The sequence below is a fragment of the Sinocyclocheilus grahami genome, unplaced genomic scaffold (assembly GCF_001515645.1).
Source record: "Sinocyclocheilus grahami isolate Dianchi unplaced genomic scaffold, SAMN03320097.WGS_v1.1 scaffold1601.1, whole genome shotgun sequence".
Lineage (NCBI taxonomy): Eukaryota > Metazoa > Chordata > Actinopteri > Cypriniformes > Cyprinidae > Sinocyclocheilus > Sinocyclocheilus grahami.
This window is the reverse complement of record NW_015506780.1, coordinates 115,079-130,144: the sequence shown is the minus strand read 5'-3', so window position 1 is coordinate 130,144 and position 15,066 is coordinate 115,079. Positions and strand designations below refer to the sequence as shown.

General features: G+C 37.6%; 1 protein-coding gene across 1 annotated transcript; it reads left to right on the top strand.

Annotated features, from left to right (window-relative positions):
- Nucleotides 1–2,966: 2,966 nt before the first annotated feature.
- Nucleotides 2,967–14,751, top strand: LOC107571492 (gamma-aminobutyric acid receptor subunit alpha-4-like). Its single transcript, XM_016257809.1, has 7 exons — nucleotides 2,967–3,157; nucleotides 3,332–3,450; nucleotides 7,367–7,434; nucleotides 9,295–9,515; nucleotides 9,838–9,920; nucleotides 14,509–14,652; nucleotides 14,720–14,751. The coding sequence occupies exons 1-7, from the start codon at nucleotides 3,072–3,074 to the stop codon at nucleotides 14,749–14,751; spliced, it is 753 nt and encodes a 250-aa protein (XP_016113295.1). The 5' UTR covers nucleotides 2,967–3,071.
- The last annotated feature ends 315 nt before the right edge of the window (nucleotides 14,752–15,066 follow it).

Sequence of the window (15,066 nt, the reverse complement as noted above, 5' to 3'; positions counted from 1 at the left end):
TCTCTCTAAGTAATAATAAAGATGACCATTTTAATTGTAAACTCCTAGCTGGTTTCTTCACCCAAAAACACATGGAGGGCTAATTGAATTCTTTAGTCTTCATTATTTTACCACATATTCATAATTTGATGTTACACTAGAGTGCCACCTCTAGCTTATTATGTTTATTATATGCTTTTCTCTCATGCGAACAACCTATAAATAAGGCCTGTGAATACGCCACCAGCTGCCCACAGATCATACGCTATAAACCAGAGCAAGAGTGCTGATTGAAGATAAGGTTTTGCTTTTTATAGCCAACTAAATACGACACAGCTGCTGATCCTGGATCAGTTCGAATCTGATGCTTTATATAGTCTGTGAGGTGACAGTTATTATGCATGTGCAGTGTGTATGTCAGCTTGTGCTGATTAGGATCGCTGGGTATGATTGCTATAAAAAACAATTGGACAAGAGTTAATTCGCTTTTCTTTTCACGGTTACCATTGAGTGTGAGACCAGGATGGAAACCAAGAATGTTTTTCGCAGGACAGCACGCACGCACGCATACTACATCGAAGACTTTGTCCCGTCCCAGGTGTACAGGAGCTGCGTGTGGTTTGTCCTACTTCCTGTACAGTGTGACTGTACCTCGGATTATGCGCGAGCATGTGTGTAACGATGCGACAAACACTGACCCATTTCAATATGCTGTAATATTTGCAAGCCCGGATAAGTTTGATCTTTTTCCAGAGAGCAGGAGCTGTTAATCTTGTAATGCAAGCGGGTTTAATTATAATCCAAGAACGCCAGAATTCAAATTTGCACCTTTTAGTTGCCAAGATCAATTAACACCCGTCCCCCAAAGTCAAAGTTTACCACGGGCAAGATCGGACATGAGAATTGCTGCGTAAAGTGAGTTCATGCGCAATGACGCCACTACATCACCAAAGTGATCTTGCACAAACGTTCGCAGGCAGACTTCTCTTAAATGCGCTCGTGAGAGCGTTACGCGTCGGACGCACGTCCCAGTTTTGGCACTGAGGCAAGTGTGTAGGAACCCAGCGCGTCCTCCTCTCTCTCCTCTAACCTCCTCACAGCAAGACGCACGATTTCACAGGATGCTTCACCATATGCTTCTCTTAACCACTGAGATTGGGGTTTGGATGTAGGCGATCCATCGGGCGCAGAGCGAGTTCTGGATTTGGATGCTTCGCTGGCACGGCTTTGCGGGTGATGGTGAAGCGCGTCTTGCGCGCTGCCGCACGTTTCCTCGATCTTTCCTCGGGACGTTTGGCGAAGGGAAATGTGAAGAAGGCTTAAAGAATGGCATGTAAACATGGTTTCTGCCAAGAAGGAGATGGTGACTGCGATGTACCCCACTTCTATTTCCACTCTCCTCTACTTTCTGTGTGTGGCGGCTTGGTGAGTTCCAACTGGATGTGAGCGTTACGCATGGCATCTTTACGCCTCGAGGTTACAAACGACAAACCCAGGCGTCTTTGAACTGTTTGTGCTGTTGATTGATACGAAAAATAGGCGTTTATTTCATGTGTGCGCAATGTTAAAATGCTTCAGTTTGCTATGTGTTGTTTTTAGCATAAAGAGAATATCTGGACAGATCAGAAAGGATGAGAAATTATACCCGGAAAATTTCACACGCATTCTGGACCGACTTCTGGATGGATACGACAACAGGCTCCGACCTGGATTTGGGGGTACGTGCCAAAATCTTTACAATCATTTGGCCCAAAAAAGCTCACGTTACTTTTAAAGCTTCTCGCGCAAAGCGAGCTCTCCAAATGTTGTGTTTTTACGCAGGTCGCATGCTGTTTACCAAGTGTTGTTTGTTTGGTGAGGGTCGGTGTCCTCTGAGGGGAGATGGAGGTGTAAGCCAACTCCAAATGTCCTTTTGCTGCCCACTTTCTTTCTCTGCTCTCATGTATCTGTTAGATTGGTGCCGTTTGGTTGTTTAAGCGAGTTTAGTTATGTAATCACGCCGAGAAAGCCTTTTTAAGTAGGAAGAGATGCTCGCTTTGTTTGCGTAAACCGCTCACTTTCCCCACACTCTCCTATCTTTAAACAGCGCGCACCAGCGTTTTAACCTGTTTTGCGAAGCCAAATGATTCGCTGCTATATAATTGCTGGTAATGAGCGAACAATTTTATTGTTGCTCTATTCTTGAGTACAATAGCACGAAAGATTTGACTGTAGTCATTGTGCTTGAAACTTCAGTATTAACCCCTTAGAGTGTGCTTGAAAATTAAAAAAATAGTCAAAAAGATCTGGATATTAAACTTCGCGTGTAAAATGTAACACTTTATAGCTTCATTAATAGCATGAAAAAACGTTACTAGATTATATGATTGTATTAATACTAGATTGTATTAATCATTACATAATATTGATTAATGACTTATTGATGAAAGTTTCTAAAGAAAAACATCAAGACTTGCTGCACACATCAGTTTCCACTATTCCCTTTCCCTCATTAAATTTTTTTACCCATTAAATAAATAGTCAAATCAAAGAGTGTGGTTCTCTATGCGTAATGCCAGGATGTGAGAATTCAAATTTGCACCTTTTAGTTGCCAAGATCAATTAACACCCGTCCCCCAAAGTCAAAGTTTACCACGGGCAAGATCGGACATGAGAATTGCTGCGTAAAGTGAGTTCATGCGCAATGACGCCACTACATCACCAAAGTGATCTTGCACAAACGTTCGCAGGCAGACTTCTCTTAAATGCGCTCGTGAGAGCGTTACGCGTCGGACGCACGTCCCAGTTTTGGCACTGAGGCAAGTGTGTAGGAACCCAGCGCGTCCTCCTCTCTCTCCTCTAACCTCCTCACAGCAAGACGCACGATTCCACAGGATGCTTCACCATATGCTTCTCTTAACCACTGAGATTGGGGTTTGGAAGTAGGCGATCCATCGGGCGCAGAGCGAGTTCTGGATTTGGATGCTTCGCTGGCACGGCATTGCGGGTGATGGTGAAGCGCGTCTTGCGCGCTGCCGCACGTTTCCTCGATCTTTCCTCGGGACGTTTGGCGAAGGGAAATGTGAAGAAGGCTTAAAGAATGGCATGTAAACATGGTTTCTGCCAAGAAGGAGATGGTGACTGCGATGTACCCCACTTCTATTTCCACTCTCCTCTACTTTCTGTGTGTGGCGGCTTGGTGAGTTCCAACTGGATGTGAGCGTTACGCATGGCATCTTTACGCCTCGAGGTTACAAACGACAAACCCAGGCGTCTTTGAACTGTTTGTGCTGTTGATTGATACGAAAAATAGGCGTTTATTTCATGTGTGCGCAATGTTAAAATGCTTCAGTTTGCTATGTGTTGTTTTTAGCATAAAGAGAATATCTGGACAGATCAGAAAGGATGAGAAATTATACCCGGAAAATTTCACACGCATTCTGGACCGACTTCTGGATGGATACGACAACAGGCTCCGACCTGGATTTGGGGGTACGTGCCAAAATCTTTACAATCATTTGGCCCAAAAAAGCTCACGTTACTTTTAAAGCTTCTCGCGCAAAGCGAGCTCTCCAAATGTTGTGTTTTTACGCAGGTCGCATGCTGTTTACCAAGTGTTGTTTGTTTGGTGAGGGTCGGTGTCCTCTGAGGGGAGATGGAGGTGTAAGCCAACTCCAAATGTCCTTTTGCTGCCCACTTTCTTTCTCTGCTCTCATGTATCTGTTAGATTGGTGCCGTTTGGTTGTTTAAGCGAGTTTAGTTATGTAATCACGCCGAGAAAGCCTTTTTAAGTAGGAAGAGATGCTCGCTTTGTTTGCGTAAACCGCTCACTTTCCCCACACTCTCCTATCTTTAAACAGCGCGCACCAGCGTTTTAACCTGTTTTGCGAAGCCAAATGATTCGCTGCTATATAATTGCTGGTAATGAGCGAACAATTTTATTGTTGCTCTATTCTTGAGTACAATAGCACGAAAGATTTGTAGTCATTGTGTAGTCACTGTAGTCATTGTGCTTGAAACTTCAGTATTAACCCCTTAGAGTGTGCTTGAAAATTAAAAAAATAGTCAAAAAGATCTGGATATTAAACTTCGCGTGTAAAATGTAACACTTTATAGCTTCATTAATAGCATGAAAAAACGTTACTAGATTATATGATTGTATTAATACTAGATTGTATTAATCATTACATAATATTGATTAATGACTTATTGATGAAAGTTTCTAAAGAAAAACATCAAGACTTGCTGCACACATCAGTTTCCACTATTCCCTTTCCCTCATTAAATTTTTTTACCCATTAAATAAATAGTCAAATCAAAGAGTGTGGTTCTCTATGCGTAATGCCAGGATGTGATTGTAGCTCTGGGAATGAGGGTTTTTTATGCAACTTTAGTGAAGAGGCAGAGAGCACATCTCTCCAAACAGAGCAGCACACCCACCTTCACATGACAAGAGCTCTCGAGCGGCGCTGGATCAGGCTGGAGGGGCTTGATCAGCTCTCAGCTAGATGGTGTGGGTTCACAGTTCTAGTAGGATAGCATGAGTTGCCCTTGCCAAAGAATGCAGTGCTTCAGAGATGATAGATATCAGGGCTCGGGCGCGTCTCTTACCACTGGCCTTGTTGTTGTCGTCTGATTGTTGCACCATGAGGACTTGGGTTTGAAGAAATACACTTGTCAAAATATACTATATTATGTAATTGTTCACCCAAAAGTAAAAATTCACTCTAATGTTGTTGCAAACCTGTTATCATTTCTGTGGAACATAAAAATAGCAAATTTGATCAATGGTGCATGTGACAAAAAAAAAGCACCATAAAAGTAATCTATACGACTTGTCCACTATATTCCAAGTCCTCCGAAATCAGTTGGTCAAGAGAAAGATTTTTTTGTAAATGACAAGCTAAAATTGTGAGTTTCTGTTTCTCATACAAGCTGCCTTATGGCTTCAGATGACTTGGAACATAGAGCATGAGTCATATGGACTATTTAATGATACTTAAAAGGTTTTTTTATTTTTTTTACTTGACTAATCACTACTGAAAAAAAGGTGTAGGATTTACTTTCAAACTATTTTCACAAATATTTCTCACAATTCTCAGAAATTGCTAAATTTTGCAAATAATTACAAAGAAACGGCAAGTAACTGCATCAAATGTGAAATTTTGAAGTAGAAAGACTGAAATAGTATTTTCATGTGTTTTTTTATTTTTTTTTACTTGACTAATCACTACTGAAAAAAGGTGTAGGATTTACTTTCAAACTATTTTCACAAATATTTCTCACAATTCTCAGAAATTGCTAAATTTTGCAAATAATTACAAAGAAACGGCAAGTAACTGCATCAAATGTGAAATTTTGAAGTAGAAAGACTGAAATAGTATTTTCATGTAAAATGTACTCCAATAAACATTGTTTTATTTACAACTCTAAAATAATAATAATAATATTAATAATAATAATAATAATTACATTGTATGAACTGTTGTTGTATTGCAAATTTTTTTTGATTTTCTGTTTGAAAATCTTCCTTTTGTGTTTCAATAGAAACAAATGAGATAATTGTCCTGCAGTAAGAGTATAGATAAAGTGAATATGAAAAGCAGCTTAGTATTCAAATGTGATGAGAAATGTTTCATATTGAGACCTTTGACTTGTGATTGCATACTTTGGTCTTTTGGTCAAATCTGTGCAGTTTGAGGCACTGATGAGATCTCTTTTGAATCTCAAGAGGAGATGCATCTGAAAGCAGGAGACCTCCATTTACTTACTTACTTTAGATATTTAAAAGATCTCTTTTTTATTTTTGTGTGCAGTGGACTGAGTGAGATTGTTCCTGTCTTTCATATTTCTGTAGAATTCATGGTTGTCAACTGTGAGAGATGCTCAGAGTGTCTGTTTAATGACAGATCATCCATTTTCTTGTGTCTGACTGAAGGCACTTCTCTCTCAGGTGATTTACTCAAGCATCTGTCAGAGAACCTCTAGAACATTTGGAGTTCAAACCTCACAAGTTCAGCCAATGAGACGGTTCAGTGATTAATCATGTGATTTAGAGCTTTGAGTGCCTTAGTCTGTTTTCAGTTACACTTTTGGTCTTTATTTGTTTATTTATTTATCATTTTATTTTTCTCTCCACAAGAATTTGGTAAAAGTAGATAAATAAAGGAGAAATTGTTTCAGTCAGAGAAAACTGGGAAAAGTGAAATCCAAACAGACTCTTCCTTTCCTAATACACAAACATATTGTGCAGTACTTGACAGTGTACATTTTTAAGAATATGCCTCAGAATTGACTTTCCTTTTGACTGATGTCACATCCAAGATGTACATGAGTTTGTTTCTTCATAATTTGGAGAAATGTAGCATTGCATCACTTGCACATAAATGGATCCTCTGCAGTGCCTTCAGAACGAGAGTCCAAACAGCTGATAAAAACATCACAATAATCTACACTCTAAAAATGCTGGGTTGTTTCAACCCAACTTTGGGTCAAAAATGGACTGACCCAACTTTTGGGTTAAAAATGTAATTTAAAAATTTAACCCAACAGCTGGATTAGTCCATATTTGACCCAAAGTTGGGTTGAAACAACGCAGCATTTTTTAGAATGCACAAATAATCCACACGACTCCATCTATAAACGTCTGCTGAAGCGAAAAGCTGCGTGTTTGTATGAAACAAACCCATCGTTACAATGTTCTTAACTTCAAACTGTTGCTTCTGGATAAAATATGAGTCCTCTATCCATATTGCTTTATTCAGTGATGAAGTCATCAAAGTTTTTATCAGCTGTTTGAATATGGATTCTGACGGCACCCATTCACTGCAGAGGATACATTGGTGAGCAAGTGATTTAATGCTACATTTCTCCAAACCTGTTCTGAAGTAACAAACATCTTGGATGGCCAGAGGGTGCATTTTCAACAGATTTTCATCTTTGGGTGAACTATTCCTTTTAGCCAAATAGCTGTTTAGGTGTTGTTTTAGACTACCGTAATACTGTAGGTAATGTGCCTTTCTAAAATCTTAATGCAGTTGTTATCTAATGCTGCTTAACATTGTCATAAAAGTTATGCAATATTAGCAAATAATTACAGATTTTCCACTCCGCTGTGACTCACATTTAGCTCTGATTCTGATTTGAAACACACACTTTATACCATCAAATAAATTCTTGATTGAACAAATCAAGTCCTGTCCAGCATTTTTTCTCATTATAGAAGTCAAATGAGTCGAGAATGTGGGTTCATGTTGACTTTGACAGCAAAAAAAGCAAAAGCAATCCTGTGTTAATCCATTTTTTCATTCGTTATACCTGGTTTGGGTCACATTCATAGATCACATCAGTTTTGTGCATTTCTAGTCATAAGAGGTTTAATGTGATTCTGATTCCTCTGTCCGACCAGGTCCAGTGACGGAAGTGAAGACTGATATTTACGTCACAAGTTTCGGCCCAGTTTCCGATGTGGAGATGGTGAGTGCTCTGAGATGTTTGTGAACAGGTTGGATTTGTGTGTGTACATGTGTGTGTGCACAAGCAGCTGTTATATAAGGTGTCATATCCATCCGCTGAGATATTATTAAAATAAATAATTCAGGCCTCTGATTCTGATTTGAAACACACACTTTATACCATCAAATAAATTCTTGATTGAACAAATCAAGTCCTGTCCAGCATTTTTTCTCATTATAGAAGTCAAATGAGTCGAGAATGTGGGTTCATGTTGACTTTGACAGCAAAAAAAGCAAAAGCAATCCTGTGTTAATCCATTTTTTCATTCGTTATACCTGGTTTGGGTCACATTCATAGATCACATCAGTTTTGTGCATTTCTAGTCATAAGAGGTTTAATGTGATTCTGATTCCTCTGTCCGACCAGGTCCAGTGACGGAAGTGAAGACTGATATTTACGTCACAAGTTTCGGCCCAGTTTCCGATGTGGAGATGGTGAGTGCTCTGAGATGTTTGTGATTATGTGTGAACAGGTTGGATTTGTGTGTGTACATGTGTGTGTGCACAAGCAGCTGTTATATAAGGTGTCATATCCATCCGCTGAGATATTATTAAAATAAATAATTCAGGTAGCTTGCCATTTAGATCAGTGCAAGGTGCAGTTATCTGCTTAGTCAGAGTGAATCAAGTACTGTGTGGCAGAGATTCAAAAAAACATTTGTGATTGAGTCAACAATTTCAGCAGGTATTTTCCCCTGAGAAGAATATGAGGTTCAGCACCTCGCACAAGAGCATAACAGCACTAAATGTGACCAAACTTACAGTGTTTAGAGCAGATTGGTACCTGCAGTATTAAAACCAGCAAAAAGGAATGCACTAAAGGACATTCAAAATCCATTTAATTTCCGTATTGTTATATGTTTCCAAGTGAAACAGAATATTCAGCTGGTTTTCTCCAGTACACTGAAAAAACAAAACAAAAAATTGTGTAGAAACAATTTTCAGAATTAGAAAGAAATGTCAAGTAACACATTCAATTAAATGTGAAATTTTGAAGTAGAATTTTTTTTTTATTGTATTTACTTGTAAAACATACTCCATCTTTGTTTTATTTACAACTTTGAAAAAAAAATCCTATAATATTATTGGTTAATGTTATTTTTCCCCACCCACGCAACCTTGTTGTGTTACAGTTACAGGGGATATTTTTTACAAAAAATGTGATGAGAAATGCTTGAGCGCATATTGAGACCCTTGACTTTAGTATACTCTAGTATTTTGAAGAATTTGCACAGTTTGAGACATTTCTTTAAAAAGTAAATAGGGTTCATTTTTATTTATTTATTTATTTTATTTTATTATTTACAAGGAAATTCTTTTTTGGAGGAATTTGATTGAAAATGCTTAAGTTCATGTTGAGACCTTGACCTGACTAGATTGCATACTTTGGTATTAATACTTTTGGTGAATCTGCACAGTTTGAGACATTTTTTAAATAGTAGCCTAAATAGGGTTCAAATTGGTGTTATGTCATTTTTAAGGGTTACAGTGGAGTTTTTACAAGAAAACTCTTTCTTGGAAGAATTTGATGAGAAATCCTTGAGTTCATATCAGGATTATTCTAAAAAGTAAATAGAGTTCATTTTGATGTTGTTTTTAAGGGTTACAGGGGAATTTGGCAGGAGCACAATTTGTCAGCGTGAGGGGAAGTGTTTGTTTAAGTGTGTAGACAGTGTTTTTGCAAGATTATGGTGGATTTTATATATTTTTTTTATTGAGAAGTTGCTTTTTACTGAACCACTCTAATGAAGCATTCTGTCAGGAGTAAGTCAGATTGATTTGTGTGCTGTTTTGACTGCTCTATATCTGTGCTTTTTTCCAGGAGTACACCATGGACGTGTTCTTCCGCCAGACATGGGTGGATAGGCGGTTGAAGTATGATGGCCCGGTGGAGATCCTCCGGCTAAATAACCTGATGGTGACCAAAGTTTGGACCCCCGACACATTCTTCAGGAACGGCAAAAGATCAGTGGCTCACAACATGACGGCACCCAACAGACTCTTCAGAATCATGAAGAACGGCACCATCCTATACACTATGAGGTACAGCACGCATACGCTGAAAAGAGTTTGGCAGACTGTATTTGCTCGTGGGTGACCGACGTTATGCCAAGTAGGATGTGTTCCTGGATCATCTTTTGTTGATCCTGCAACAACAGTTGTGTTCAGTGGAAAATGGCAGGTTGATATGAATGTTGTTGAAGCCTCAAACGCCACCCTAAGGCTAACATTACAATTCTAGCTATTTGAAAGAAAAGGATGTTGATCCAGCAACATGTCCTACTTGGTGTAAAGAACTTTGAAGGTGTTGCTGGACATCACATCCTCAATATTTTAACCATTTCTATCTGTGTTTTTTCCACAGGTTGACAATAATTGCAGAATGTCCAATGAGACTCGTTGATTTCCCAATGGATGGCCACTCCTGCCCTCTGAAGTTTGGCAGCTGTGAGGATTACACTATATATGTTGATTTTTTCACAGAACACTAAAGCATGATTTGAGGCTTCAGATATTTCAGAGTAAAGGAACATGGCAGTTTAAGTGTGTTTGGAGTGAGGAGAAGAACATTACTTATGAAGCATTTCTTGAAGAGCACTTAAATAATTCCTTCTTTAAAAATGGATTTCTCTCTCTCTTCACTGTCAGATGACTAAACAATTTATACGGGAAACAGAATTGATTATTTGAGGGTTTCTTTTGTGTGACCCTACAAATTCAGAATTGAAGTTCATCTATATGCTAGTGAACTTCTAAAAGCTGACAAAATTCACTTATAGCATGCGAATTTAAAATTCAAAAGCTTCCAGGAAAAGACCAAACCTATTGATAACGTGTTTGAATTTAATTGCATTTGTTTTTGTCCCGTCAAATGCATTCTAGAATGCAAATATCACTTCATCTTAAAACACACCAAAAACACACATTGGAAAGGTGGCCGATTTAGAATAGCATACTGCTATTGGGTAGTATGCTTGTATACTATTCAGAATTGAGACTGTGTTTGTCAAAACATGGCTATGTTCAGAACAGCACACTGTGCATACTATTTCTGCTGCATATAGTATATACACTACCATTCAAAAGTTGGAATCCTTGGGATGTTTTATGATTTTGAAAGTAGTCTCTTATGCTCATCAAGGCGGTATTTATTTGACCAAATACATTAATGCTGTAAAATAGCATTACATTTTAAAAGTACTGTTTTGTATTTGGATATATTGTAAAATGTAATTTATTACTGAAATACAAAGCTGAATTTTCAGCATCATTACTCCAGTCTTCAGTGTCACATGATCCTTCAGAAATCATTCTAATATGCTGATTTGCGGTTCAAAAAACATTTCTTATTATTACAAATGTTGAAAACAGTTCAAAAGAACAGCATTTATTTGAAACATCACTTTTGGCCAATTGAATGTGTCTGAATAAAAGTACTAATTTCTTTACTGACCCCAAAATAACAATAGTATATACAGTAAATGGTATGTACATTTTATGTGTGGAATAGCTGAATTGCTTACTACATTTGCCAAAAAATTGTAGTGTTCAGCAGAGCATACTGCATGGGATACTGCGTCCCACAATGCAATGTGCTCAACTTGACCATTCAAGTAATGTTACAATTTTTTGTCAGACTGTCAAGTTTTGTATAAATAAATATTTATTTAAATTTAAATAGCATGCAGTATTCAATGTTCACTGCATAGTATGCAGTAAGCTAGTATTGCATTCTTAACATAGGATCTTTGAGTTTTTATGGTACAAAAAAATAAATTCAGTATGTTGCCCTGGCTGCTAGTTTAAACACTGAATAGTTCTTCATCTAGAATTACTTTTTCATAGTTGGCTAAGCAAATACAAACTCATGACATTCATAATTTTATTTGGGAGAGAAAAAAAATACATATATAAATACAGTATATACACAGTGTATAAACTACAAGTTTAATTTAAGAGCAAATACCTTAGAGGTCTGAAAAGCAGAAAGGAGAAATGACTTTTTCTTCCGAGTGTGTAAATACAGAGTTGGTTCATATTCTAAAAACTGAACAAAGAATCTCCAAATCAGCAGGACTGTTCATGACAGTCGGTCAGCAAAAATGAAAACGAAAACGTGAAAAAAAAAGTTCAGGAACAGAAAGAGAAATCTGAAAAGAAGCCGTAATCTCAAATGGGAATATGTGGCAGGTGGGTAGGGCTCTTTTATGGAGACTGCTGGAAGATCTGGAGATAAAATCAGTCCAGAGAGCTCCTGCTGGCGCATTGTGACATTGTGATGGAGGACGATCTCAATGTTTTGGTTTTTTAGTGGTGACTGCACTAATGTGCTGATGGATATCTTGCTCTCTCTTCTTTGTCTTCTTATACATCTTTCTGTCCTTTCTCTGGGCCGGAGGGGAAGCATCTAGACAGAGAGCTGTTCATCCCCTGTAGAGCCGAGAAGGTCACCACAGCTTTCCCTCCTGCCCCGGGACTGCGCAGACCTATAACAGCTCTCGTTTTCAGTTTACAATCTTTCCTTTGCACTCTGATACAGTTTTCTGCTCCTCTCTCATGTCATGTCATTCTCTTTCTTCTGTATTCATGTATTAGTGATGTTTGCTCGGGTCACTATCATTCAGAGTTAGGATTACTGATTTGAACAAGAACTATACCTTAAAACCGAAATTGTAGTACCATTATCAAAGGCTGCGATTTAATTAAATAAATATATGCGCTGCATGTTTCAGAGTGAAGCACGGCACTTTGTTCGTTTACAAACGCATCTTGTGATCTGGTGTTTTCAGTGTCTCAGATTGTAGTAAAACTCATATCTGCACCTGCTCTGAGTTTGGGTCACATTTTTGAACACCGCATACACCAACCATCTTCCCAAAGCTTGTTACGGTGCTTGATATTGCAATCTGATGTTTGTTATCATAATAGTTGAAATGTAATTGTCATAATTATAAACACACTGGTTTATATCACAAATAGTTTTGCGGATACTGCATTTCCTTACTTCCTTAGCTCTGCGTTCTTACTTTCTGACATAAAAACTCATTGGTTTAATGTTTAATAATTAAGAGATTAAGGCAGCCATACATATTGGTATTGTGATTTTATAGTAGTAATGTAAATTAAAATAATATGTATTATTATTATTATATTTTTCATTAATTTTTTCATTTAACATTCATTTTGTTTCAAGTAAAGAAAATGGTTTTATTTTAGTTCATTTTAATAACCCTGGAAACCACTTAGCAATGCCCTGGCAACGAGAAACAAAACATAAGCATCGTGACAGAAACTTTTGTGCTGACATGTTCTAGTCTTCAGAATATAGTTTGTAATTATACTCATGTTTTACTGATCCATCTCTTTCTCCCGCATGGTTCGTTCAATTCCCCTCGAAAAATTCTGTCATGCCCAGCGTTACTTTGGATTAAAACTTGCTTAGTCTCTCTGTCCCCTCTCTCTTCTCTCTTCTCTCTTGCTCACTCTCTTTCTATTTTCATGGGGTTGTTGGTGGATGTCTTGGAAGCACTTCCTCTGCTCTATTTCCCAGTGTGTGGGGGTTCAGAAAAGAAAAGTAGAAAGAGACAGCGAGGAGGAGAGAAAAAAAGAGAATTAAGGAAGATAGAGATGATGATGATGATGATCTCAAAGGAGGACAGGAGCACAGGGAACGTGCTGACGGACTCCCGGATGTGCAGTCAGTCTCTACTCCGAGAGCATGAGCCGTTTGATGTATGGATTTCTCCCCCATAAATGAAATCTGTCTGATTCCGAGCAGGAGAACATCTCAGCGGATCTGATTTCTGTGTCAGGATGATTGTTCTGTTTGGCTCGGATTTGAGATTGGCACGCACAGTGCAGGAAGTGGGCAGCAGTGAGGAAAGATCAGTGTCTAAGCGGCGACCGTTCGACCCTGAGCTCGAGGACTAATATGCACAGTTACATGCGTAGGCATACCCAGAGGAAGATTTATTGCTCAAAGATTGCTCTTTCATAGCTCAGGAGACATAATAAAGTTCTCAAATATGTTTAATTGAAGTATTAACTCCTTTATTTCCTTTGGTGAAATAAAAATAGCTAAATCGAGACAGTTGTTGATATGGTGGAGTTCGTTCTTCCTATTGCCAAATTGCAGCAGTTTTTGGAAAGAAAAATCACAAATGAGATCTCTTTAATATCTTTTTTGTTTCTTCCTCAATATTTTTGTCTTGTTTTCCAGGACAAATATCTAAACATTCTTAAATCAAGATATATTCACTTAAGACTTAAGGTATTAAGTCTTGTTTTCTGAAAAATGCATAAAAATGAAGAAGGCTTATGCTTAAAACAAGAAAGAATGTCAGTAAGGTTATAAAAAATAAACTTAAACTTCAAGGGCAAAAAATACATTTTTCTTACAGATAATTGCAGATAATTGTTCTTGTTTAAAGCATGAACTCACTTAATTTTGATCAGTTTTTCATAAAACAAAACTTAATAGTATTTTTACTTCTCTAGTAAATGCATTGTTATTTAAGAATGTTTAGATACTATACTGAAAAAAGACAAAAATTAGGTTAAATCTTGGAAGTTAGAATTATTATTTATTTATTTAATTATTATTTATTTTTTTGCAGTGTGGCAATGAAATTAAATTATCTTGATCAAATAAATCTCACATGTAACTCCACTAGAACAACAATCTCACCAATGTCTCAAACTGTGCAGAGATTTGCCAAAGCTACCAAAATCTGCAATCATAAATCTCAATATAAACAAATATTTCCCAGTCATCTGCAGTTTCCAGCAATATGCCAGCAATTGCCTAATTTGTTTTCAGTTTACCCAAGGCTTTTTTTACTCTGGAGAAAAATCGGAGCATCAGGAGACTGCAGCAGAAGTGTCCATTTACTCTCTGTTTAATCTCATTAGTCTTTTTCATTTCCACTGGGAATTACACAATGCCACAGATATGGTCTGATTGTTAGTGTTATGCACACATATATTCTATATATCATGTAAGGGCTTGTTATGACAGCTCTGTTGTGTGTGTCAGATGCCTACCCAAAGACTGAGATGATCTACACCTGGACCAAAGGCCCGCAGCATTCTGTGGAGGTCCCACCTGAGTCATCCAGCCTGGTACAGTACGACCTGATCGGACAGACTGTGTCAAGCGAGACTGTAAAATCTATCACAGGTACAGACACATAACATACTCTCACAGTGACACCAACATTTTTGCTGCAATATCTTGCAATATACAGAATACAACTGTCCAAATGTTTGGGGTCTGTAAGATTTTCTGTGTTTTTGAAAGAAGTCTCTTATTATTCTCACCAAGGCTGCAATTTGATCAAAATAACAGTTTGAAATTCAATTTTAAATAACTGTTTTATCTGCATTTATTTAATCAAATACAGTAATAGTTTTGTATTTGAATATATTTGAAATGTAATTTATTGCTGTGATGGAAAACAAAATTTTCAGCATCATTACTTCAGTGTCACATGATCCTTCAGAAATCATTCTAATATGCTGATTTGCTACTTATTATTATTATCAATGTTGAAAACAGTTGTGCTGCTTCAAATTTTTGTGGAAACATTGTTTT

Coding starts and splice junctions, on each gene's coding strand:
- LOC107571492 (XM_016257809.1), top strand. CDS start 3,072: ATGGTTTCTGCCAAGAAGGAGATGGTGACTGCGATGTACCCCACTTCT. Junction 3,451..7,366: donor GCTCCGACCTGGATTTGGGG/GTACGTGCCAAA, acceptor CTGTCCGACCAG/GTCCAGTGACGGAAGTGAAG. Junction 14,653..14,719: donor GACTGTAAAATCTATCACAG/GTACAGACACAT, acceptor TGCAATATACAG/AATACAACTGTCCAAATGTT.